The 27,879-nt window shown below is 38.4% G+C and overlaps 1 protein-coding gene across 1 annotated transcript in view; it reads right to left on the bottom strand.

Annotated features, from left to right (window-relative positions):
• ARHGEF9 (Cdc42 guanine nucleotide exchange factor 9) overlaps nt 1-27,879 on the bottom strand; it is a 166,257-nt gene that overhangs the window by 59,602 nt on the left and 78,776 nt on the right. The window contains exons 3-4 of the mRNA XM_027098066.1: nt 21,731-21,910; nt 3,601-3,833 (exon numbers count right to left, since the gene is read on the bottom strand). Coding sequence (XP_026953867.1) covers nt 3,601-3,833; nt 21,731-21,910 — 413 coding nt within the window. The remainder of the gene's footprint in view (nt 1-3,600; nt 3,834-21,730; nt 21,911-27,879) is intronic.

Below are 27,879 nucleotides of genomic sequence, written 5' to 3'. Positions count from 1 at the left end.
CACACACACACACACACACACACACACACACACACACACACACACACCAGAACCTCTTTATCCTGAGCCTTAATGAATGTTAGCTGTTACCAGTTTTTCTTGTGGATCTCACTTCTGACTCATACTGAACTTATGATCAACCAATACTTCTTAAATTTCTTTAAAATATGCTGTCTAGAAGCTGTATGTCTCTCAGTCTGTCCTTGAATTGTTGATTTCTTAGACCAAACTACAGAATATTACATTTGTTTCTGTTACATTTCATTCTTTTACAGTTACTTGCTCCAACCTGTGGGGGAGTTATTGTGCTCTGTAAAACTGTCAAAGTTTTTCCCTGGCAAGACTATCTGAGCTTGCCATTTAGAAGCAAGGTAGGGTAATGACAGAAGGGGTGGTTGCAGTGCAGAAGTTGCTGACGTAAATAAGCACCCCTGTTCTTTAGGTCCTTTTTCTGTCTCCCATGCTATTCCTCCCTGATTTGAGAGCATCAGGAAAATGCCTTAAGCCACTTTCTAGGAGGTAAAGCATAGAGTTACACTGTCAAATATGGTATCCACTAGCCACATTTAATTAGAATTAAATAAAAATTTAGTTCTTTAGTTGCATCAGCTACATTTCTCAGTACTCAATAGCCATATGTGGCCAGTGTCTACTATATTAAACCACAGAGATATGGAACATTTACATCACTGTACAAAGTCCTATTGGACAGTGCTGGCATGAGAATGCTTATTACCTCTGCCTGACCCCATGTACTACTTAGCCATGAATTTATCACTGCCACTGTGCCATACTGTCAGTCAACCTTTGCCATTTTTAGCTGGCTGCCTTTCTCATGATGGTTAGAGGGGGGTATGTCACCATCTCTAACCTTCCCCACTAGCTTTAGGAGTGGGTGAGAGAAAAAAGTAAATAGCTGTGGTCTAGCCTGAACCCTGCTCAGAGCCCTCAGGCTTCCAGATGAGGTCTGAGCCCAGCACCCTAGTGAGGAGACTGACTGAACCAAGATTGTCTTGTTCCAGGCAGGTCAGCTAACCTCCCTCTCGTAGTCTTTCTTCTTAGCAGCTTAAGCAAGGTTGGGTGGGGGGGTGGGGACATGTCACCCTTCTGTAAACAATGGTAGTATTATTCTCCATTTACCACTCTCTATCCACCTAATCTTCTCCCTCAGGGACTACTCTGCCTGCTTGCATTTCAGACCTACCTATCTGAACACCTACCAACCTAAGTCTTCAACCTGGCATTAGCCTCTAATTGCCTTCAAACCCAAGCTACTTTGGCATGCATCACAGGAGCTATCACCTTGATAAAGCTTTCTGAGGCCTGCAAGAAGGAGTGGCCCATGGCCTGGGGATAGTGCTAGGCCCAATGGGTCACCCCAAATGAGGACAGGGATTGATGTAGCCTGCGACTGCCTGAGCCATTCTCTCAGCACCCCTGAGCCTAGGGGTGGAAGGAGAGGGGACCAGAGACCCAGAGGATAAGAAGGCCTTGATGCAGGGGTTCCACTCACAAGGTGAAGGTGCACAGGAATGGGAAATCCCAGGGAGATATGCTATCTTGTTGGCTCCCACTAAACCCAAAAGGCCCTGGGGTTGCTTTGGTCTAAAAGACAAACATAATTTTTGGCTGTGCTTTAAAATTGGTCCTTGGGGGGCTCTTAAAAACATTTATGTAAATACATAATTTACCTAGTTAATATCATCAGTCCACAAGTATAATTTTTAGAGCAGACACTCAGGAGTAGGTGGGAGATGAGCTGTGATATAAAAACATTTGAGAATCACTCTTTAAATATACTGGTTTTAAAACCACTGGTCTGAAAGCAGCTCCACTGAGATTTAGGTGCAATAGTGGCTGCTTCTGGTCACTTAGCACCTTGAAGTATTCCTGTGGAGGTCATTTAGATTCATTACAACATGGGATGGCAGAACTAGAAAAGGCCTTCCAGACTGGCTAGTACAATGGCTCACAAATCTTCCTTGGCATGAAAATCACCTGGAGCGCTCTTTAAAAAGTTAGGTTCCCAGACCACTGTCCATACTTTGTGTCCCTGCTTTGCCACAGACTTGCTCTTTGTCATTTTCCCTTTCTGGGACTCAGTCTGTCTAGCCATAGAATGAATAAGTCTGACTAGAAGACCTTCCTCTAAGGCCCTTTCCATTTTAGGTGCCATAAATGTTTTCCATTTTTATTTTTAAAATATTAAGATATTTTAGTTGGGGTTCTTTAACATCCTATTAGCTCTCACAAGTTTTCTCCTTAGAAAACTTGGGACTCAGTTTTGGCAATGGGCTGTATTAAATATTTTAAGTGAGATTTAGTCACCTCCAAATTTCATGTCTAATTAGTACTCCCACTATTCCCCAGCTAGTAAACAGACTCAGGGAGAAGGGAACAGAGTCCTCCTTTGCAAGGTCCTTCTACACCTGCCTCGCTCACAGCCAACAGAACAAAGAAGGCAGAGTTACCACTGGTGGTGTTACCCATACAAAGGGAGAGTCCACTGCTACTACATTTGGTTTCAAATCTGAAATCTGTCCAGGGCTTCAGACCACTGAAGCACATAACCCATGATATGCTAAAGAACAACATCAACTTAAAAATGAACCTAGGGATTGGCCTAGAAGCTTGACGTAAAAAAAACCAACCAACGCATACCGATGGCCTTATGCAACTAGGTCTGGAAGTCAGATCCAAGGAAACCAGGCAGTGGAGCCAAATGAAAGTACGAAGCAGGCCTGATGAGAAGCAAGCAGAAACTAAGGGAAATTGAGCAAAGGCCTTCTTTATTCTTATAGTGATCAATCAGGAAGAGAGCTGAGAGCTGGGGCAATAAACCTAAGGTCACGGATTTAATACCAATTAAAAGCAGGCTATAAATAGGCTGGGGGCTCTAGGTTATGAAGCAAAGCACATGAAAAAATAGGGGATGGTTCACTGTAGACCATTCCCATTGTTGGAGATGACTCCCAGCATATACCTTACTAATAGAGGGTTAGGAGTGTCATTTCCATTCAGAGAAAGATAAGCTCCTTCATCCTTTTTGGGCTGGTTTTCTTGAAAATACTGAAAAACTTTGAGAAAACTTCAGGGGAAGTCTCAAGTCTATTTTCCCCCAGTCATGCTGTGTGTCTAAGGGGAAGGTACAGTTGGGATGAGGCAGAGGAGGGTGTAAAAGACTAAAGAAGACCAGGGGTGTAGCCTTTCAGAAGAAATCTAAGGTCAGTACAAGTAGGGCAGTCTGTTATCAGGATATTTGACTCTATTGAGCAGAGTAGAATAAACAGTTGATTCACTTGGCTGAACTCAGGACTAAGGACCAGGCTATAAGCTCCCTGAAGGTAGTGTCTAAGTGGTACAATAATGATGAACACTGATTTTGTGTATATATTGATTTATAAGTTTATAAGCAACTGATAAGCATTGTCTCACTTTATATACACAACAGTCTTCAGAGGTAAGCAAGAATATGTCATCATCCCATTGTGTATATAAGCTAACAGAAATTCAGAAAAGGCAAGAGGACATACATTCTCAATAAGGATTAACATGTAGAGGAGGCTCTCTCCTTCACTCCTGCCTCCCTCAATCCCTTACCTATGGTCCTGGGCGGTATACTTGAGGAGCTCAGCCAACTGTAAGGGATACTTGCAGATCTTCTGCACTGGCGTCAAAAGGAAACCATCAATGGCAATGTCAATCATCTGCTGCAAGAGGCGACAGGCCTCAAAAAAGTGCTGGTAGCGGCTGTCCTTCATCAGTTTGGAGAGCTCCATACAGGCGTCCAGGTGGTTGTTACAGTACTCAGAGTATATCCAGAATCCATCTTGCTGTGAGCAGAGGAAAGATAGAGAGAAAGGGAAAGGCTACTGAGAACTCCAAAAGAAGTTCTGGAGAAATGGGAAAACAGACCCTCTACTTATGTAGAAATATAAAAATGATAATGTCAATCTTTCCTACATTGATTCATAATTTAATAATAAAGAAATTATTTGGGAATTAGACAACCTGTAAAAATTCATATATAAAAATAAATAAAAGAGACCTTCAAGATGGTGGAGGAGTGAGACATGGAGATCACCTTCCTCCACACAAATACATCAAAAATACATCTACATGTGAAACAACTCCTACAGAACACCTACTGAATGCTGGCAGAAGAGCTCAGACTTCCCAAAATGCAAAAAATTCCCCATGTTCTTGGGCAGGGCAAAAGAAAAAAGAAAAAACAGAGACAAAAGAATAGGGATGGGACCTGCACCACTGGGAGGGAGCTGTGAATGAGGAAAAGTTTGCACACACTAGGAAGCCCCTTCACTGGTGGGAACAGGTGGGGGAAAAGCTTCAGAGCCATGGAGGAGAGTGCAGAAACAGGGGTGCAGAAGGGAAAGTGGAGAGATTCCCGCATAGAGGATCAGTGCCAACCAGCACTCACCAGCCTAAGATGCTTGTCTGCTCACTCATCGGGGTGGGTGGGAGCTGAGAGCTGAGGTTCAGGCTTCGGAGGTCAGACCTCAGGGAAAGGACTGGGGTTGGCTGTGTGAAGACAGCCTGAAGTGGACTAGTGTACCACAGCTAGTCAGGAAGGAGTCTGGGAAAATGTCTGGATCAGATGGAGAGGCAAGAGACCACTGTTTTGGGGTGTGCGAGGAGAGGGGATTCCTGCTCCTTGTGCCCACAGAGGGCAGAGCACCACCTAAATGAGCTCCAGAGACAGGAGTGAGCCACAGCTATCAGATTGGACCACAGAGATGGGCATGGACCGTTAACACTGCCACCACTGCCACCAAGAATCCTTTGTGTAAGTGCAGGTCACTACCCACACTTCCATGGATACCCATGCAGCAAACCATGGCCAGGGTCCCATGATCCAGGGACAACTTCCCTGGTAGAACACATGGTGCACCACAGGCTGTTGCAATGTCATGTCAGCCTCTGGTGCTGCAGGCTCACCCCCACATTCTAATTCTGACTACCATACTTTTCCCTCTCCCTGGCTGGAGCGAGCAACAGAGCCCTAATCAGCTGCTGCTTGAACTCACTCCTGTCTGGGTGGGGAACAGACACCTGAGGGTGGCCTACATGCAGAGGCAGGGCCAAAACCAAAGCTGAATCCCAGGAGCTGTGCGAACAAAGAAGAGAAAGGGAAATTTCTCCATGCATCCTCAGGAGCAGTGGATTATATCCCCACAATCAACTTGATAAAACCCTGCATCTGTGGAGTAGCTGAATAGACAACAAATGTTCCCAAAATTGAGGTGGTAGACTTTGGGAGAAACTGTAGATTTGGGGTTTGCTTTCTAAGTCTGATTTGTTTTTGGTTTTATGTTTCTCTTAGTTTAGTTTTAAGTGCTTGTTATCACTGGTGGATTTGTTTATTGGTTTGGTTGTTACCTTCCTTTATTTTAAATTTTTAAAATATTTTTATTTTTAATTTTTCCCCCTTTTTCTCTTTTTGTAAATGCATGTATGTATGTATCTTTGTATGATTTGGTCTCTTTAGGTTTGATATCATTTGTCCTAGGGTTCTGTCTGGTAGTTTTGTTTTGTTTTCTTTTTTTGCTCTTGTTGTTTTTTGGTTGTTTGTCTGTTTTTTATGAGTGTGTGTGTGTGTGTGTGTGTGTGTGTGTGTGTGTTTGCGTGCACACATGGGTACGTTTCTTTGTCTGATTTTGTCTGTTTAGTTTTGTTTTTACCATTTGGTTTGGGGTTCTATCTGTTCGTTCTTTTTTTTCCTTCCTTTACTCCAAGCTGTGTGGCTGGCACGATTTTGGTGCTCCAGCTGGATGACGGGCATGAGCCTCTGAGGTGGGAGAGCCAAGTCCAGGATATTGGACCACCAGAGACCTCCCAGCCCCATGTAATATCAATAAGCAAGAGCTCTCCCAGAGACTTCATCAACACTAAGACCCATTCCACCCAATGGCCAGCAAGCTCTGGTGCTGGATGCCCCACAGCAAACAACTTGCAAGACAGGAACAAAAACCCACCAATTAGCAGAGAGGCTGCCTAAAGTCATGCTAAGTTGACAGACACCACAAAACACCACACCGGATGTGGCCCTGCACACCAGAGAAACAAGATCCATCTCTACCAACCAGAAGAAATGCACCAGTCCCATCCACCAGGAAGCCTACATAAGCAAATAAACCAATCTCACCCACTGGGGGCAAAACAAAAATAATGGGAACTACAAAGCTGAGGAAAAGGAGAGCCAAAACACACTAAGTTAAACAAAATGAGAAGACAGAGAAATATGAAGCAGATGAAGGAGCAAGGCAAAAACCCAGCAGAACAAACAAATGAAGAGGAAATAGGCAGTCTAACTGAAAAACAATTAAGAGTAATGATAGTAAAGATGATCCAAAATCTCAGAAATAGAATAGAGAAAATACAAGAAGTGTTTAACAAGGACCTAGAAGAACTCAAGAGCAAACAAACAGTGATGAAGAACACAAACAAAGAAAGGAAAAATACTCTAGAAGGAATCAATAGCAGAATAACTGAGGCAGAAGAATGGATAGGTGAGCTGGAAGATAGAATACTGCAAATACCTGTGGCAGAGCAGAATAAAGAAAAAAGAATGAATAGACACTTCTGGGGCAACATTAAATGCAACAAAATTCAAATTATAGGGGTCCCAGAAGAAGAACACAAAAAGAAAGTGTCTGAGAAAATATCTGAAGAGACTATAGTCGAAAACTTCCCTAACATGGGAAAGGAAATAGTCAATCAAGTCCTGGAAGAGCAGAGAGTCCCATACAGGATAAATCCAAGAAACATGGCAAGACACATATTAAGGAAACAATCAAAAATTAAATACAAACCAAAAATATTAAAAGCAGCAAGGGAAAAGCAAAAAATAACATACAAGGGAATCCCCATAAGCTTAACAACTGATCTTTCAGCAGAAATTCTGCAAGCCAGAAGGGAGTGGCAGGACATATTAAAAGTGATGAGAGGGAAAAACCTACAACCAAGATTATTCTACCCAGCAAGGATCTCATTCAGATTTGATGGCAAAATTAAAACTTTTACAGACTAGCAAAACTTAAGAGAATTCAGCACAATCAAACCAGCTGTACAAAAAATGCTAAAGCAACTTCTCTAGGCAGGAAACACAAGAGAAGGAAAAGACTTACAAAAAAATAATTAAGAAAATGGTAATAGGAACATATATATCGATAATTACCTTAAATGTAAGTGGATTAAATTCTCCAACCAAAGGACACAAAATGGCTGAATGGATACAAGAACAAGACGTGTGTAAATGCTGTCTACAAGCAACCCACTTCAGACCTAGGGACACATACAGACTGAAAGTGATGGGATGGAAAAAGATATTCCATGCAAATAGAAATCAAAGGAAATCTGGCATACCAATACTCATAACAGACAAAATAGACTTTAAGATAAAGACTATTACAAGAGACAAAAAAGGACACTACATAATGATCAAGGGATCAATCCAAGAGAAGATATAACAAGTGTAAATATTTATGCACCCAACATAGGAGCACCTCAATAAATAAGGCAAATGCTAACAGCCATAAAAGGGGAAACTGAAAGTAACACAATCATACTGGGGACTTTAACACCCCACTTTCACAAATGGACAGATAATCCAAACTGAAAATAAATAAGGAAACACAAGCTTTAAATGATACACTTAACAAGATGGAATTAATTGATATTTATAGAACATTCCACCCCAAAACAACAGAATACACTTTCTTTTCAAGTGCTCATGGAACATTCTCCAGGATAGATCATATCTTGGGACACAAATCAAGCCTTGGTAAATTTCAGAAAATTGAAATCGTATCAAGTATCTTTTCCAACCACAGTGCTATGAGACTAGATATCAATTACAGTGAAAACACTGTAAAAAATACAAACACAGGAAGGCTAAACAATACACTACTAAATAACCAAGAGATCACAGAAGAAATCAAAGAGGAAATCAAAAAATACCTAGAAACAAGTGACAATGAAAACACATTGACCCAAAACCTATGGGATGCCACAAAAGCAGTTTTTAAGAAGGAAGTTTACAGCAATACAATCTTAACTCAAGAAAAAAGAAAATCTCAAATAAACAACCTAACTTTACACCTAAAGCAATGAGAGAAAGAAGAACAACAAAAAAACGTTAGCAGAAGGAAAGAAATCATATAGATCACATGAGAAATAAATGAAAAGGAAATGAAGGAAACTACTGTTTCAATATATGCAAGTCAATCAACGTGATACACCATATTAACAAATTAAAGGATAAAAATCAAATATCAATAAAACTAAAAGCTGATTCTTTGAGAAGGTAAAATTGACATACCAGTAGCCAGACTCATCAAGAAAAAAAGAAAGGACAAGACTCAAAGCAACCAAATTAGAAATGAAAAAGAAGTAACAACTGACACTGTGGAAATAAAAGGGATCATGAGATACTACTACAAGCAACTATATGCAAATAAAATACACAGCCTGGAAGAAATGGTAAAATTCTTAGAAAAGTACAAGCTTCCAAGACTGAACTAGGAAGAAATAAAAAACATGAAGAGACAAATCACAAGCACTATAATTGAAATTGTGATTAAAAATCTTCCAACAAACAAAAGCATAGGGCCAAAAGGCTTCACAGGTGAATTCGATCATATGCTTAGAGAAGAGTTAACACATATTCTTCTCAAACTCTCCCAAAATATAGCAGAGGGAGGAACACTCCCACACTCATTCAATAGGGCACCATCACTCTGACACCAAAAACAGACAAAGATGTCACAAAAAAAGAAAACTACAGGGCAATATCACTGAACAACATAGATGCAAAAATCCACCATAAAATACTAGCAAACAGAATCCAACAGCACATTGAAAGGATCATACACCATGATCAAGTAGGGTTTATCCCTGGAATGCATGGATTCTTCAATATATGCAAATGAATCAATGTTATACACCATATTAACAAATTGAAGAATAAAAACCATGTAATAATCTCAGTAGATGTGGAAAAGGCTTTTGACAAATATCAACACCCATTTATGATAAAAATTCTCCAGAAAGTAAGCATAGAGGGAACCTACCTCAACATAATAAAGCCATATATGACAAGCCCACAGCCAACATCGTTCTCAATGGTGAAAAACTGAAACCATTTCTTCTAAGATCTGGAAGAAGACAAGGTTGCCCACTCTCACCACTATTCAACATAGGTTTGGAAGTTTTATGCATGGCAATCAGAGAAGAGAAAGAAATAAAAGGAATCCAAAATGGAAAAGAAGTAAAACAGTCACTGTTTGCAGATGCCATGATACTATACATAGAGCATCCTAAAGATGCTACTAGAAAACTACTAGAGCTAATCAATGAATTTGGTAAAGTGGCATGATACAAAATTAATGCCCAGAAGTCTCTTGTATTCCTATACACTATGATGAAAAAATTGAAAGAGAAATTGAGGAAACACTCCCATTTACCATTGCATCAAAAAGAATAAAATACCTAGGAATAAACCTACCTAAGGAGACAAAATACCTGTATGCAGAAAACTATAAGACACTGATAAAAGAAATTAAAGATGATACAAACAGATGGAGAGATATACCATGTTCTTGGATTGGAAGAATCCACATTGTGAAAATGACTGTACAACTCAAAGCAATCTACAGATTCAATGCAATCCTTAAACTATCAATGGCATTTTTCACAGAAGTAGAACTAAAAAAATTCTCAATTTGAATGGAAACACAAAAGACCCTGAATAGCCAAAGGAATCTTGAGAAAGAAAAATGGAGCTGGAGGAATCAGGCTCTCCTACTTCAGACTATACTACAAAGCTATAGTAATCAAGACAGTATAGTACTGGCACAAAAACAGAAATATAGATCAAAGGAACAGGATAGAAATCCAGAGATAAACCCATGCATCTATGGTCACCTTATTTTTGATAAAGAAGGCAAGAATATACAGTGCAGAAAAGATAGCCTCTTCAGTAAGTGTTGCTGGGAAAACTGGACAGCTACATGTAAAAGAATGAAATTAGAGCACTCCCCAACACCAGACACAACAATAAACTCAAAATGTATTAAAGACCTATATGTAAGGCCAGACACTATAAAACTCTTAGAGGAAAACATAGGCAGAACACTCTATGACACAAATCACAGCAAGATCCTTTTTGACCCACCTCCTAGAGAAATGTAAATAACAACAAAAATAAAGAAATGGGGCCTAATGAAATTTAGAAGCATTTGCACAGCAAAGGAAAACATAAACAAGACGAAAAGACATTCCTAAGAATGGGAGAAAATATTTGCAAATGAAGCAACTGACAAAGGATTAATCTCCAAAATTTACAAGCAGCTCATGAAGCTCAATAGCAAAGAAACAAAAAACCCAATTCCAAATTGGGCAGAAGAGCTAAATAGACATTTCTCCAAAGAAGATATACAGATTGCCAACAAACACGTGAAAGAATGCTCAACATCACTAATCATCACAGAAATGTAAATCAAAACTACAATGAGGTATCACCTCACACCAGTCAGAATGGCCATTATCAAAAAATCTACAAACAATAAATGCTGGAGAGGGTGTGGAGAAAAGAGAATCCTCTTGCACTGTTGGTGGGAGTGTGAATTGATACAGCCAGTATGGAGAACAGTATGGAGGTTCCTTAAGAAACTAAAAAGAGAACTACCATATGACCCAGCAATCCCACTACTGGGCATATACCCTGAGAAAACCATAATTCAAAAAGAGTCATGCAGCACAATGTTCATTGCAGCTCTATTTACAATAGCCTGGACATGGAAGCAACCTAAATGTCCATCAACAGATGGATGGATAAAGATGTGGCACAAATATACAATGGAACATTACTCAGCCATAAAAAGAAGCGAAATTGAGTTATTTGTAGGGAGGTGGATGGACCTAGAGTCTGTCATACAGAGTGAAGTAAGTCAGAAAGAGAAAAACAAATACCATATGCTAACACATATTTGGAATCTAAAAAAAAAAAAAAAAGAGTCATGAAGAACATAGGGGCAGAACGGGAATAAAGATGCAGACCTACTAGAGAATGGACTTGAGGATACAGGTAGGGGACGGGTAAGCTGGGACAAAGTGAGGGAGTGGCATGGACATATATACACTACCAAATGTAAAACCAATAGCTGGTGGGACACAGCCACATAGCACAGGGAGATCTGCTCGGTGCTTTGTGATCACCTAGAGGGGTGGGATAGTGAGGGTGGGAGGGAGGGAGACACAAGAGGGAAGAGATATGGGGTTATATGTATTTGTATAGCTGATTCACTTTGTTATATAGCAGAAACTAACACACCATTGTAAAGCAATTATACACCAATAAAGATGTTTTTAAAAAAATTATATAAACCATAAATGCTGGAGAGGGTGTGGAGAAAAGGAAACCCTCTTGAACTATTGGTGGGAATGTAAATTTATACAGCTACTATGGAAAACAGTAAGGAGGTTCCTTAAGAAACTTAAAATAGAACTACCATATGACCCAGCAATCCTACTACTGGGCATATACCCTGAGAAAACCATAATTCAAAGACTCATGTACCACAATGTTGATTGCAGCTCTATTTACAATAGCCAGGACATGGAAGCAACCTAAGTGTCCATTGGGAGATGAATGGGTAAAGAAGATGTGGCACATATATACAATGGAATATTAATCAGCCATAAGAAGAAACAAAATTGAATTATTTGTAGTGAGGTAGATGGACCTATGGTCTGTCATACAGAGTGAAGTATGTCAGAAAGTGAAGAACAAATACTGTATTCTAACACATATATATGGAATCTAAAGAAAAAAAAAGGTTCTAATGAACCTAGGGGCAGGACAGGAATAAAGATGCAGACATAGAGAATGGACTTGATGATACGTGGTGGGGAAGGTTCAGCTGGGACGAAGTGAGAGTGTAGCATTGACATATATACACTACCAAAAGCAAAATAGGTAGCTAGTGGGAAGCAGCTGCATAGCACAGGGAGATCAGCTCCGTGCTTTGTGACCACCTAGAGGGGTGGGATAGGGAGGGTGGCAGGGAGGCTCAAGAAGGAGGTGATATGGTGATATATGTATACATGTAGCTGATTCACTTTGTTATACAGCAGAAACTAACACACCATTGTAAAGCAATTATACTCCAATAAAGATGTTTAAAAAAATAAATATATAAGTAGGAAAAGCTGGTAAATTCTTTAAAGGAAGGGTAATGAGAGATGACTGGCCCTGAAAATAGTAAAACACAAGTGGCAAAAAATTATGGCACTGGATCATAAAAAGTGATAGTCAGAGGTTCTATTTCTGGTAGCGGCAGACTAAATAGTTTTAGAAAATCTTACCACTGAGAATAGTTAGAAAAGATTGAAAAATATAATAAATTTCTGTTTGAAAGAATCACATCATCCAGAGCCTCAAATTGTCTCCATAGAATGTTCCTTAGGAAATACACTTTGGACTATTCAGGGGTAAAGATTACTGATGTATGCAAGTTAAACACAAATGACTGAAGAAAAAACATATACGTGTATATATGTGTACGTGTGTTTGTGTGTGTGTGTGTGTATGTGTGTAAATGTAGAGAGACGGGAGGAGGGGTTAGGAGAGGGTGAGCACATTCAAGTGATTCATCAAAATCAGTAGAATGCTTTTTTTTTTTAATTGGGATATAGTTGTTTCACAATGTTCTGTTAGTTTCTACTGCACAGTGAAGTGGAGTTTCCTGTGATATACAGCAAGTTCTCATTAGTTATCTATTTTATACATATTAGTGTATATATGTCAATCCCAATTTCCCAATTCATCCCACCACCATCTTCCCCCTGCTTTCTCCCCTTGGTGTCCATATGTTTGTTCTCTACATCTGTGTCTCTATTTCTGCCTTGCAAACCGGTTCATCTGTACCATTTTTCTAGATTCCACATATATGTGTTAATATACAGTATTTGTTTTTCCGTTTCTGACTAACTTCACTCTGTATGACAGTCTCTAGGTCCATCCACGTCTCTACAAATGACCCAATTTCCTTCCTTTTTATCGCGAGTAATATTCCGTTGTATATATGTACCATATCTTCTTTATCCATTCGTCTGTTGATGGGCATTTATGTTGCTTCCATGATCTGGTTATTGTAAATAGTGCTGCAAGGAACATTGAGGTGCATGTGTCTTTTTTAGTTATTTTCTCAGGGTATATGCCCAGTTGTGGGATTGCTGGGTCATATGGTATCAAAAAAACAACCCAATCAAAAGATGGGCAGAAGACCTAAGTAGATATTACTCCAAAGAAGACATACAGATGGCCAAAAGGCACATGAAAAGATGCTCAACATCACTAATTATTAGAGAAATGCAAATCAAAATTACAATAAGGTATCACCTCACACCGTTTAGAATGGGCATCATCAGAAAATCTACAATAAATGCTGGAGAGTGTATGGAGAAAAGGGAACCCTCTTGCACTGTTGGTGGGAATGTAAATTGATACAGCCACTATGGAGAACAGTATGGAGGTTCCTTAGAAAACTAAAAAATAGAATGTTAATATTAGGTGAATCTGGGTAAATGGTATACAGGCATCCTTCATTTCATTGCACTTCACTTTACTGCACTTCACATTGTTTTTTACAAGTTGAAGTTTGGGACAATCCTGGTTGAGCAAGTCTATTGGCGCCATTCTTCCAACAGCATTTGCTCACGTCATGTCTCTATGCCACATTTTGGCAATTCTTGGAATGTTTCAAGCTTTTTCACTATTACTATATTTGTTATGGTAATCTGTGATCAGTGATCTTTGATGTTAATGTTGTAATTGCTTGAGGGTGATACAAACCTCACCCAGGTAAGAAGGTGAATTCAGTGTATAAATGTTGTGTATTCTGACTGCTCCACTGTTCCTCCATCTCTCTCCCACTCCTTGGGGCTCACTATTACTTGAGACACAATATTGAAGTTAAGCCAATTAATAACATTACAATGGCCTCTAGTGTTCAAGTGAGAGGAAGCGACACATGTCTCGCACTTTAAATCAAAAGCTAGAATAATTAAACTTAGTGAGGAAGGTATGATAAAAGCCAAGATAGGCTAAAAGTTAGGCCTCTTGTGCCAAACAGCCAAGCTGTGAAGGCAAGGGAAAAGTTCTTGAAGGAAATTAAAAGTGCTACTCCAGTTAACACACAAATGATAAGAAATTGAAACAGCCTTATTGCTGATATGGAGAAAGTTTTAGTTGTCTGGATAGAAGATCAAACCAGCCACAATATTCCCCTAAGTCAAAGCCTAATCCAGAACAAGAATCTAACTCTCTTCAATTCTACAAAGGCTGAAAGAGGTGAGGAAGCTGCAGAGAAAAGAGTGAAGCTAGCAGAGGTTGGTTCATGAGGTCTAAGGAAAGAAGCCATCTCCATAACATAAAAGTGCAAGGTGAAGCAGCAAGTGCTAATGTAGAAGCTGCAGCAAGTTATCTAGAAGATCTAGCTAAGATAATAAAGGAAGATGGCTACACTAAACAACAGATTTTCAGTGTAGGCAAAACAGCCTTCCATAAAAAGAAGATGCCCTCTAGGATGTTCACAGCTAGAGAGGAAGTCAGTGACTGGCTTCAAAGCTTAAAAGGGCAGGCTGGGGCTTCTCTGGTGGCGCAGTGGTTTAGAGTCCGCCTGCTGATGCAGGGGACACAGGTTTGTGCCCCAGTTGAGGAAGATCCCACATGCCGCGGAGCGGCTGGGCCCGTGAGCCGTGGCCGCTGAGCCTGTGCGTCCGGAGCCTGTGCTCCGCAATGGGAGAGGCCACAACAGTGAGAGGCCCGCGTACCACAAAAAAAAAAAAAAAAAAAAAAAAAAAATAAAAAAAAAAAGGCAGGCTGACTATTTTGTTAGGAGCTAATGCAGCTGGTTGATTTTAAGTTGAAGCTAGTGCTCATTTACCATTCCGAAAATCCTGAGGCCTTTAAGAATTATGTTAAATCTACTCTGCCTGTGCTCTATAGATGGAACAACAAAGCCTGAATGACAGCAAATCTGTTTACAACAACATGATTTACTGAAAATTTTAGGTCCCCTGTTGAGACTTACTGCTTAGAAAAAAATTCTTTGCAAAATATTACTGCTCATTGACAATTCACCTGGTCACCCAAGAGCTCTGATGGAGATGTACAATGAGATTAATGTTGTTATCATGCCTGCTAACACAGCCCATGGATCAAAGAGTAATTTTGACTTTTAAGTCTTATGATTAAGAAATACATTTTTAAGGCTATAGCTCCCATAGACAGTGATTCCTCTGATGGATCTAGACAAAGCAAATTGAAAACCTTCTGGGAAGGATTCACCATTCTAGGTGCCATTAAGAACATTCGTGATTCATGGGAAGAGGTCAAAATACCAACGTTAACAGGAGTTCAGAAGAAGTTGATTCCAACCCTCATGGATGACTTTGAAAAGTTCAAGATTTCAGTGGAGGAAGTAATTGCAGATGTAGTGGAAATAGCAAGAGAAGTAGAATTAGGAGTGGAGGCTGAAGATGTGACTGAATTGCTGCAATCTCATGGTAAAACTTTAATGGATGAGAAGTTGCTTATTACAGATGAGCAAAGAAAGAGGTTTCTGAAGATGGAATCAACTTCTGGTGAAGATGCTGTGAAGATAGTTGAAATGACAACAAAAGGTTTAGAATATTAAATAAACTCAGTTTCTAAAACAGTGGCAGAGTTTGAGAGAATTTCCATTTTGAAAGAAATTCTGCTGTGGGTAAAGTACTGTCAAACAGCGGTGCATGCTACAGAGAAATCATTCATGAAAGGAAAAATCAATTGACAGCAAACTTCATTGTTTTATTTTAAGAAATTGCCACAGTTACCCCAACCTTCAGCAACTAACACCCTGATCAGCAGCTATCAATGTCAAGGCAAGACCCTCCACCAGCAAAAAGATTATGACTTGCTGAAGGCTCAGATGGTGGTTAGCATTTTTCAGCAACAAAGTATTTTTAAGTAAGGCATATATATTGTTTTTGAGACATAATGCCTTGCACACTTAATAGACAACAGCATAATGTAAACATAACTTTTATATGCACTGGGAAACCAAAAAATTTGTGTGGTTCACTTTATTGTGGTGGTCTGGAACCAAACCTACATCTCTGAGGTATGCCTGTATGGGTACCCTTTATACTGTTCTTATTTTTTTAGCTTTTCTGTAAGTTTGAAATTATTTCCAAGTTTTACAAAAATCTCTACAATTTTTTATATACATTGTTCAGTACTCATTCAAAAATAACGTGGTGTGGGCTTCCCTGGTGGCGCAGCAGTTGAGAGTCCACCTGCCGATGCAGGGGACACAGGTTTGTGCCCTGGTCTGGGAAGATCCCGCGTGCCGTGGAGCGGCTGGGCCCATGAGCCATGGCCGCTGAGCCTGCGCGTCTGGAGCCTGTGCTCCACAACGGGAGAGGCCCGCGTAACACCAAAAAAAAAAAAAAAAAAAAAAAAAAAAAAAAAACCTGGTGCATGAGAATATAAGACATGAGCAAAACCTAAGAGAAATAATAGAAAATAGAAATTGGTAGACCAAAAATATCAAGATGGAATTATTACACATGGACTTAAAAAAACTATTATTAAAGAAAACTAAATAGGCAAGCCATACATATCAAAAGAAATCAGAAAAACACATACCTAATAAAGAACCTGCATCAATGTATAAAAAAATACTAGAACTTAATAATAAAAAGACAAGTAACCTAATTTTAAAAATCAGGCAAAATAGTACAGTAAAAGGATGATACACCATGATTAGGAGGGACTTATCCCAATCCAATTCACCATGTTAACAGATTAAAGGAGAAAAAACATATGATTATTTCAATAATTTCAATAAGCATTTGATAAAATACATTTATGATAAAAGCCATCAGCAAACCAGGATTAGAAAGAAACTTCCCCAATGTGATAAAGGGTGATCGTGAAAAACTTAAAGTTAATATCATTCTTAATAGTAAATGCTGAATTTTTGTCCCTAAAAATCAGGTACAAAACAAAAGATGCCTGCTCTTACCACTTCTAGTTAACACTGTAGTGAAGGTCTTGGCTAGTCCAATAAGAGAAGCAAAGGAAATAGGAGTCATACAGATTGAAAAAGAATAAATAAAACTGCCTTTATTTAGAAATGACGTGATTGTATATGTATACAATCCTAAGGAATCTAAAAAAAAAAAAATAGACCCAATTATTGAATTCAATAATGTGCCAGGATTCAAAGTCAATACAGTTGGCCCTCCATATTGGCAGGTTCTGCATCTGTGGATTCAACCACTGCAGATGGAAAATATTCAGAAAATAAATCTAGAAAGTTCCAAAAAGCAAAACTTTGTTTTGCATGCCAGTAAAAATTTATATAGCATTTACATTTTATTTACAACCATTTACATAGTATTTACATTGTATTAAGTATAATAAGTAATCTAGAGATGATTTAAAGTATATGGGAGTATGTGCATAGGTTATATGCAAATATTATACCATTTTATATAAGGGTCTTGAGCATCTGTGGATTTTGGTATCTGCAGGGTGTCCTGGAACACATCTCCTGCAGATACTGAGGGACAGCTGTAAAAAAAAAATGAGTTGCATTTCTATATCATAGCAACAAACTATAGGAAATTGAAATAAAAATACAATTTATAAAGCAGCAAAAAATTAATTACTTAGAAATCAATTTTAAAAAATAAGATCAAGACCTATACAAGTGAAAACTAGAAACAATGCTGGGAGATTTAATGTAATCCTAATCAAAATGCTGGAAGAATTCTTTTTTGTTGTTGTTATCCTTGCTTTTTGGTAGAACTAAGCAAGCTGATTCTTCCCACCACCCCCCCAGTTTTATCCAGAAATAATTCACAAACATCACTGTATAAGTTTAAGGTGTACAGCAAGATGGCTTGCTTTACATATATTGTGAAATGATTACCACAATGTTTATTTAACTTCCATCATCTCATATAGATAAAATAAAAAGAAGAGAACAAAATTCTCCTTGTGATAAGATAAATTTATATAGAAATAGAAATCACCTAAAATAGCCAAAATTGTTTTGAAAAAGTATGAATTTGAAGGACTTTACCTGCTTTCAAGACTTGCTATGAAGCTACATTATTCAAGACAGTGAGACAAAAAAATTGTAACTATGTATGGTAATAGAGGTTAACTGGACTTACTGTGGTGATCATTTCACAATATATATAAATATTAAATTATTATGTTGTACACCTGAAACTGATATAATGCTATATGACAATTATATCTCAATTAAAACAAGAAGAAAACACAGTGTGGTATTACTATATAAATAGTCACATAGATCACTGGAACAGAATAGTGTTCCTAAGAATAGAACTACACATATATGATCAATTGATTTTTGACAAAGATGCCCAGGTAATTCAATGGAGAAATTAATAGTGTTTTCAACAAAGGTGCTGGAATGACTGAATATCCACATGGAAGCAAATTAACCTTGAACCTTATTTTGCACCATATATAAAAAGTACCTCAAAAATGATCATAGCCTAAATATAAGAAATAAAACTACATAATTTCTATAAGAAAACAGTAGAAAAGCTTTGTGACTTTGGGTTAGGCAAAGATTTCTTAAATAAGAAACAAAAAAACATGAATCATGAAAAAGTAATAAATTGAATTTCAACAAAATTAAAAGTTTATGCTTTTCAAAGACAATGTTAAGAAAAAATGAAAGACTAAGCCACGACTGAGAAAACCTTTGAAAATCACATATATGACCAAGGACTTGCAAACAGAATACAGAAATAACGCTTGGAACTAAATAGTAAGAAAACAGACAACCCACATGGGCAAAAGACAAGGACACTTCACCAAAGGTTTTATGCAGATGGCAAATAAGCACATGAAAAAAATGCTCAATACCATTAGCCATTAGGGAAATGCAAACTAAACCCACAATGAAATGCCACTATGCACCTATTAGAATGCCTAAAATTAAAAATACTGATAATACCAAGTGCTGACAACCATGTGGAACAACTGCAACCCTTATATATTAGAAGTGAGAATGCAAAATGATACAGTAACTTTGGAAAACAGTTTGGCAGTATCTTATAAAATTAAACAAATACCTACAATGCAACCCAGTAATCCCACAGATGGAAACAACCTAGTAAACAACCCAGATGTCCTGGAATGAACTGGTGAATGAGTGGTATATCCACACAATGGAATTATCGCTAAGCAATAAAAAGAAAAATAACCAACTACTAATACATGCAAAAATATGGATGGATATCAAAGAAATTAAGTGAAAGAAGCTAAACAAAATATCACTATTGCATTATTCCATTTATATGACATTCTAAAAAAACAAAATTATGGTGACAGAATGCAGATCAGTGTTTGCCAAGGGCAAGGGTGAGAGCAAAGACTGACAACAAGGGGAGAACATTAGAACTTGATGAAGTGATAGAGATGTTCCATATCTTGATTACGGTGGTAGTTACACAACTATATGCACCTGTCAAAACCCATCGAAGTAGACATTTGGTGAGTTTTATTGTTTGTAAATTATACCTAAACCAAGATGATAAAGAATGAAATCCTAAAAAAAAAATAAATCCTAGAACTGAATTAAAAGAGGGTAAACAATCTAATATTTTTTAAAAAGCAAACTAATACATAAAGAAGGATAATACACCATGATTAGGTGGGGTTTATCCCAACAATACAATGTTCATTTAACATATGAAAATTATTCAAACCAAATTCACCACATTAACAGATTACAGTGTAAAAGTATATGATCATTTTAATAGATTAGTGGTTCTTTTTTGTCCCTCGGTAAAGTTGACAATGTCTGGAGACATTTTGGGTTGTCACAACTAGGAGGTTGCTACTGGCCTCCAGTAGATAGAGACCAGGAATGCTGTTAAACACCCTACAATGCACAGGGTAGACTCCAATTGAGAATCACTATTCCATATTCTACTTTCCCAGCTCAAGACTATATTTATATTTACACACATTGCTATTGGGTACATACAACTAGTCTCTTGTTCCTTGCTATATAATACCTTACAGTAAGCATCCCCCATTATGTTTCTCATCCATACCCTGGTGATAAATACCTAAGTTGTTTCTAACTGCACTCCACCACACACAACACTGCCATGCAATCAACAGCCTTGTAAATGTTCCCTCGTGGACCTCTATGAGAATTTCTCTGTGATATATATTCATGAATGGAACCCAAGATCATACACATGCTTAACTTTGATAAATACTACCCAGGTGCTTTCTGGAATGGCTGAACCAGTTTAATACTGTGCAAAAAAGAGTTAACATATCAGGCCTGAGACTGCTATCCCTAAAAAGGCCTGCTTGAAAGGTTGGCCCTTGGCTGGCATCTTGGAACTTGGATCTCAAGAGATTTTTCACCATTCCCTGACGAGAGTGGCTCACTGTGCCTAAACTATTTGTATGAACAATGTGGTTTATGCAGAATACTTGCTTTCCTTCTGGGAGTCTGGAATTTTGGTACATGCTAGGCAGAGGGTGCCTACATGACCAGCCACCCATAGAAATCTTGGGCACTGAGTCCCTAATAATTTTCCCTGGTGGACAACATTTCAAAAGTGTTGTCACAACTCATTGCAAGGGGAATTAAGTGCATCCTGTATGACTCCACTGGGAGAGGACTCTTGGAAACTTACACTTGGTTTCCTTCACACTTTGCCCCATGTGCCTTTTCCTTTTGCTGATTTTGCTTTGTATCCTTTAGTTGTATTAAATCACAACCATGAGTATGACTATATGCTGAGTCCCGGGACTTGTAGCAAATCACTGAACATATGGGTGGCCTTAGGGTTATCCCCCCACTACACATTCCCATAGTAAAAGCAGGAGAATTTGCAAGAAAACTTACTCTTAGTTGCACACTTTCATGTGTCATTTGAATTTTATACCATGTGCATGTATTATCTCTTTAAAAATAAATACTTTATAAAACGGGGGAGAAGAGTTGTCAAAACAACTAGGTCACCTGTGAATAAGACACAAAAGATATTAGAGAACCACAGAGGTATAAAGTGAAACCTTCTTAAATCCATGTGAGGAAGCCCAAAGACGGTAAGGAACTTACCCAAAGTTACCCAGACAATCATTATAGACAGGACTCACATCCTCACTTCCCTGTTTCCTAGTGTTCCTTCCTCTAAATCATGTAGCCCCTTTTCCTACACTTGTCACTTCCCCTACCCTAGTGTTCTCCCTTAAATGCCTTGCAGGGGTCTAGTTTCATGCTGACCATGGTCTCTCCTTTCTCAGATTCCTGGAATATATGAATATGTTCAGAGTCCCTCCCAAAGCACTGGCTCCCATGGAAACTGAGCCCCATAGGAGCAGAGAAGAAAGTTGAAGAAAAATCCTACTGATAATTATCTGGAAGGAGAAAAAAAAGGCATGGAGAACAGTAAAGAAGAAGAGTCCTTGGACAAATCACAGTACCTTCCTAAGTCCTCATACTCTAGCAAGGGGATGAACATCAGGGTCAGAGAGGAATCCATCCCCTACCATGGGGCAAAGCAACTGAGCAGAACCAAATAGCTCAGAGACTCCTTCCATGGCTTCCAAACATCTCTCAAAACCCTCCCCAAAGGGGAAGATGCTTACGTGCTCCAGGAAGCAGGGTCCTATCTCGCTGAGGTGGGGGTCATCATTGTTGTACTGTTTCTCCAGGTCTCTTACGAAGCCCATCTGAAACCTGTAGATGTCTTCAATGTTCCCAAAGATCACCTTCAGTTGCTCATCACTGAACATGTCCCTTCTCTTCCGGCATTGCTTCAGGTAGCCCTGCAGACAAAGCAAAAGCCCAGGTTGAGGATGCCCTTCACTCCCTGGGGGCTTTACCACTTCCTGAGCATTTGGGAGCCTTATTTCAGTATCATGAAGTAGACAGGGAATAACCATTTACACTTTTCATACAAGAAGATTGGGGTTTAAAGAAGGAAGTCACTCCACCAGTGAATAATTAGGAAAGATGGATCTCAAGCAAAGGTCTTCAGACTGCAGACTCCAGAGCATAGAGCCTTTTATGACAAGGACCCCCAAAAGTCATAGGACCCTTTATCAGAATCTGGTTAAACACAAACATTTTCACTTGCTTTAGTAGTGAGTTACTGGTTTAGCTGGATTGATTCACAACTCTAATGTTCTATTTCTTATAGGACCAATCCAAAAGGTCAGGTAGGAAAACTTCCCAAAAGGGAACAGGAATTGACAAAACCAAACCATTCTTTAAAGTGGGTGTCTTAGCCATCTAAGGTAGCTGGCTAGGAGAGAGAGTTTGGATGAGCTTAGCCAGCAAGTTCACAAGTGGCCAGGCATGGTGTTTTTAACAGGGTAAGTATTTAGGACACATTTGTGAATAAATGGATGAATTAATACAGCTAGCCACTGATGAAGGAAGAATCAATGAAAGAGATTCTTGGTCTGATAAGAGAGCACCGAGATAACACAATCAGACTCAGGACACATTGTAAGTCAGGGCAAAAGAAACCAAACACAGTGTTCCGTTCTAAAACTACTGGTGTAGATTTTTAACTAATGGCCACTGTCCTCATTAGAAATCATTAGCATGTGAAAATGTTCTGGTGAGAATGAATTATGGTCAATTGCTTTCATCCAAAAGCTAAATGTGATTATTATAACACTTGTTGGGCCCCTAATGAGGAGTATTTATGGTGAATGACTTATCACTTCTGGTCCTAACTCCATTTTGTCTCCTCTAACACAGCTTGCAATGAAGTCATTTAGGCATACTCCAGGAAGATCCTCATCCCTGGCTTCAATGCCCTTTACCAACCCCTACCAAAATCTCACTTACCTTAGCTCTTCTTACCCTCCAATTCAGCCATCAATGAGTGTCTTTAAAACAGTTTGCAAATTAATAATTTGGGCCAATAATGTGTTGACATTTATTTATACTACTATTTATTGTTGTTTTGATTCGCATTTCTCTAATGATTAGTGATGTTGAGCATTCATTCATGGGTTTGTTGGCAATCTGTACATCTTCTTTTGAGAAATGTCTATTTAGGACTTCTGCCCATTTTTGGATTTTTTTTTTTTTTGATATTGAGTTGCATGAGCTGCCTATAAATTTTGGAGGTTAATCCATTGTCAGTTGCTTCATTTGCAAATATCTTCTCCCATTCTGAGGGTTGTCTTTTCATCTTGTTTCTGGTTTCCTTTGTTGTGCAAATCTTTTAAGTTTCATTAGGTCCCATTTGTTTATTTTTGTTTTTATTTCCGTTTCTCTAGCAGGTGGGTCAAAAAGGTTCTTTCTGTGATTTATGTCATAAAGTGTTCCGCCTATGCTTTGCTCTAAGAGTTTTATACTGTCTGGCCTTACATTTAGGTCTTTAATACATTTTGAGTTTATTTTTCTGTATGGTGTTAGGGAGTGTTCTAATTTCATTCTGTTACATGTAGCTGTCCAGTTTTCTAAGCACCAATTACTGAAGAGGCTGTCTTTTCTCCACTGTATATTCTTGAATCCTTTATCAAAAATAAGGTGACCATAGGTGCGTGGGTTAATCTCTGGGCTTTCTATCCTGTTCTACTGATCTATATAGCTGTTTTACTGCCAGCACCATACTGTCTTGTTTACTGTAGCTTTGTAGTATTGTCTGAAGTCAGGGAGCCTGATTCCTCCAGGTATGTTTTTCGTTCTCAAGATTGCTTTGACTATGTGGAGTTTTTGTGTTTCCACATAAATTGTGAAATTTTTTGTTCTAGTTTTGTGAAAAATGCCATTGGTACTTTGATAGAGATTGCACTGAATCTGTAGATTGCTTTGGGTAGTATAGTCATTTTCACAATGTTGATTCTTCCAATCCAAGAACATGGTATATCTCTCCATCTGTTGGTATCATCTTTAATTTCTTTCATCAGTGTCTTATATTTTTCTGCATACAGGTCTTTTGTCTCCTTAGGTAGGTTCATTCCTAGCTATTTTTTAATTTTCATTGCAATGATATATGGGATTGTTTCCTTAACTTCTCTTTCAGATTTTTCATCATTAGTGTAAAGGAATGCAAGAGATTTCTGTGCATTAATTTTGTATCCTGCTACATTACCAAATTCATTGATTAACTCTAGTAGTTTTCTGGTAGCATCTTTAGGATTCTCTCTATATAGTATCATGTCATCTGCAAGGAGTGACAGCTTTACTTCTTCTTTTCCGATTTGGATTCCTTTTATTTCTTTTTCTTCTCTAACTGCTGTGGGTAAGACTTCCAAAGCTATGTTGAATAATAGTGGTGAGAGTGGAAAACCTTGTCTTCTTCCTCATCTTAATGGAAATGGTTTCAGTTTTCACCATTGAGAATGAAGTTGGCTGTGGGTTTGTCATATACAGCCTTTATTAGGTTGAGATAAGTTACCTCTATGCCTACTTTCTGGAGAATTTTTATCATAAATGGGTGTTGAAGTTTGTTGAAATCGTTTCCTGCATCTATTAAGATAATCACATGGTTTTTCTCCTTCAGTTTTTTAATATGGTTTGTCACACTGATTGATTTGCGTATATTGAAGAATCTTTCCATGCCTGGGATAAACCCCACTTGATTATGGTGTATGATCCTTTTAATATGCTGTTAGATTCTGTTTGCTAGTATTTTGTTGTGGATTTTTGCATCTATGTTCATCAGTGATATTGGCCTGTAGTTTTCTTTCCTTGTGACATCTTTCTCTGGTTTCAATATCAGGGTGATGCTGGTCTCATAGCTTGGGAGTGTTCCTCTCTCTGTTATACTTTGGAAGAGTTTGAGAAGGATACGTATTAGCTCTTCTCTAAATGTTTGAATAGATTCTGCCTGTGAAGCCATCTGGTCCTGGGCTTTTGTTTTTCGGAAGATTTTAAATCACAGTCTCCATTTCAGTGCTTGTGATATGTGTTTATATTTTCTATTTCTTCCAGGTTCAGTCCTAGAAGGTTGTGCTTTTCTAAGAAATTGTCCATTTCTTCCAGGCTGTCCATTTTATTGGCATATAGTTGCTTGTAGTAGTCTCTCATAATCCTTTGTATTTCCACAGTGTCAGTTGTTACTTCTCCGTTTTCATTTCTAATTCTATTGCTTTGCATCTTTTCCCGTTTTCCCTTGATGACTCTGGCTAATGGTTTATCAATTTTGCTTATCTTCTCAAAGAACCAGCTTTGGGTTTTATTGATCTTTGCTACTGTTTCCTTCATTTCTTTTTCATTTATTTCTGATCTGATCTTTATGATTTCTTTCCTTCTGCTAACTTTGGGGGTTTTTGTTCTTCTTTCTCTGATTGCTTTAGGTATAAGGGTAGCTTGTTTATTTGAGATGTTTCTTGTTTCTTGAGGTAGGATTGTATGGCTATAAACTCCCCTTTTAGAACTTCTTTTGCTGCATCCCATAGGTTTTGGGTTGTCATGTTTTCATTGTCATTTGTTTCTAGGTATTTTTTGATTTCCTCTTTGATTTCTTCACTGATCTCTTGGTTATTTAGTAGTGTATTGTTTAGCCTCCATGTATTAACAAACTTTTTTCCTGTAATTGATATCTAGTCTCATAGCATTATGGTCAGAAAAGATATTTGATACAATTTCAATTTTTGTAAATGTACCAATGCTTGATTTGTGACCCAAGATATGCTCTATCCTGCAGACGGTTCCATGAGCACATGAGAAGAAAGTTTATTCTGTTGTTGTTGGATGGAATGTCCTATAAATATCAATTAAGTCCATCTTGTTTAATGTATCATTTAAAGTTTGTGTTTCCTTATTTGTTTTCATTTTGGATGATCTGTCCATTGATGTAAGTGTGGTGTTACAGTCCCCTACTATGATTGCATTACTGTTGATTTCCCCTTTTATGGCTGTTAGCATTTGCCTTACGTATTGATGTGCTCCTATGTTGGGTTCATCAATATTTACAGTTGTTATATCTTCCTCTTGGATTGATCCCTTGATAATTATGTAGTGTTCTTCTTAGTCTCTTGTAATAGTATTTATTTTAAAGCCTATTTTGTCTGACATGAGAATTGCTATACCAGCTTTCTTTTGATTTGCATTTGCATGGAATATCTTTTTCCATCCCCTCACTTTCAGTATGTGTGTGTCCCTAGGTCTGAAGTGGCTCTCTTGTAGACAGTATATATATGGCTCTTGTTTTTGTATCCATTCAGCCAGTCTATGCCTTTTGGTTGGATAATTTAATCCATTTACATTTAAGGTAGCTGTTGGTATGTATGTTCCTATTACCATTTTCTTAATTGCTTTGGGTTTGTTATTGTAGGCCTTTTCTTTCTCTTGTGTTTCCTGCCTAGAGAAGTTCCTTTAGCATTTGTTGTAAACTGGTTTGGTGGTGTTGAATTCTCTTAGCTTTTGCTTGTCTTTAAAGGTTTTAATTTTTTTGTCGAATCTGAATGAGATCCTTGGTGGGTAGAGTAATCTTGGTTGTAGGTCTTTCCATTTCATCATTTTAAATATGTCCTGCCACTCCCTTCTGGCTTACAGAGTTTCTGCTGAAAGGTCAGCTGTTAACCTTATGGGGATTCCCTTGTATGTTATTTGCTGTTTTTCCCTTTTAATGTTTTTTCTTTGTATTTAATTTTTGACAGTTTGACTAATATGTTGTTTGGCATGTTGCTCCTTGGATTTATCCTGTATGGGACTCTCTGTGCTTCCGGGACTTGACTGACTATTTCCTTTCCCATATTAGGGAAGTTTTCAACTATAATCTTTTCATATATTTTCTCAGTCCCTTTCTTTTTCTCTTCTTCTGTGACCCCTGTAATTTGAATGTTGTTGCATTTAAAGTTGTCCCGGAGGTCTCTGTGACTGTCTTCAATTCATTTCATTCTTTTTTCTTTATTCTGTTCTGCAGTAGTTATTTCCACTATTTTATCTTCCATGTCACTTATCCGTTCTTCTGCCTCAGTTATTCTGCTATTGCTTCCTTCTAGAGAATTTTTAATTTCATTTATTGTGTTGTTCACCATTGTTTGTTTGCTGTTTAGTTCTTCTAGGTCCTTGTTAAACATTCCTTGTATTTTTTCTATTCTATTTCCAAGATTTTGGATATCTTTACTGTCACTATCCTGAATTCTTTTTCAGGCATACTGTCTATTTCCTCTTCATTTGTTTGGTCTGATGTGTTTTTACCTTGCTCCTTCATCTGCTGTGTGTTTCTCTGTCTTCTCATTTTGCTTATCTTACTGTGTTTGGTGTCTCCTTTTCACAGGCTGCAGGTTTGTAGTTCCTGTTGTTTTTGGTGTCTGCCCCCAGTGGCTATGGTTGGTTCAGTGGGTAGTGTAGGCTTACTGGTGGAGGGGCCTAGTGCCTGTGTTGTGGTGGATGAGGCTGGATCTTGTCTTTCTGGTGGGCAGATCCACTTCTGGTGGTGTGTTTTGGGGTATCTGTCACCTTTTATGATTTTAGGCAGCCTCTCTGCTAATGGGTGGGGTTGTGTTCCTGTCTTGCTAGTTGTGTGGTATAGGGTGCCCAGCAATGTAGCTTGCTGGTCATTGCATGGAGCTGTGTCTTAGCATTGAGATGGATATCTCTGGAAGAACTTTCGCCATTTGATATTACATGGAGCTAGGAGGTCTCTGGTGGACCAATGTCCTGAGCTCAGCTCTCCCACCTCAGAGGTACAGGCCTGACACCCAGCCAGAGCACTAAGACCCTGTCAACCACACAGCTCAGAAGAAAAGGGAGAAAAGAGAAAGAAAGGAAAAAAAGAAAATAAAATGAAATAAAGTTATCACAATAAAAATAAAAAGTAATT

The sequence above is a fragment of the Aethalodelphis obliquidens genome, unplaced genomic scaffold, assembly GCF_003676395.1.
Source record: "Aethalodelphis obliquidens isolate GAN/ISIS:26980383/991018 unplaced genomic scaffold, ASM367639v1 scaffold119, whole genome shotgun sequence".
Classification (NCBI taxonomy): Eukaryota; Metazoa; Chordata; class Mammalia; order Artiodactyla; family Delphinidae; genus Aethalodelphis; species Aethalodelphis obliquidens.
The sequence above is the reverse complement of the archived record's forward strand: the minus strand, read 5'-3'. Positions and strand labels throughout refer to the sequence as shown.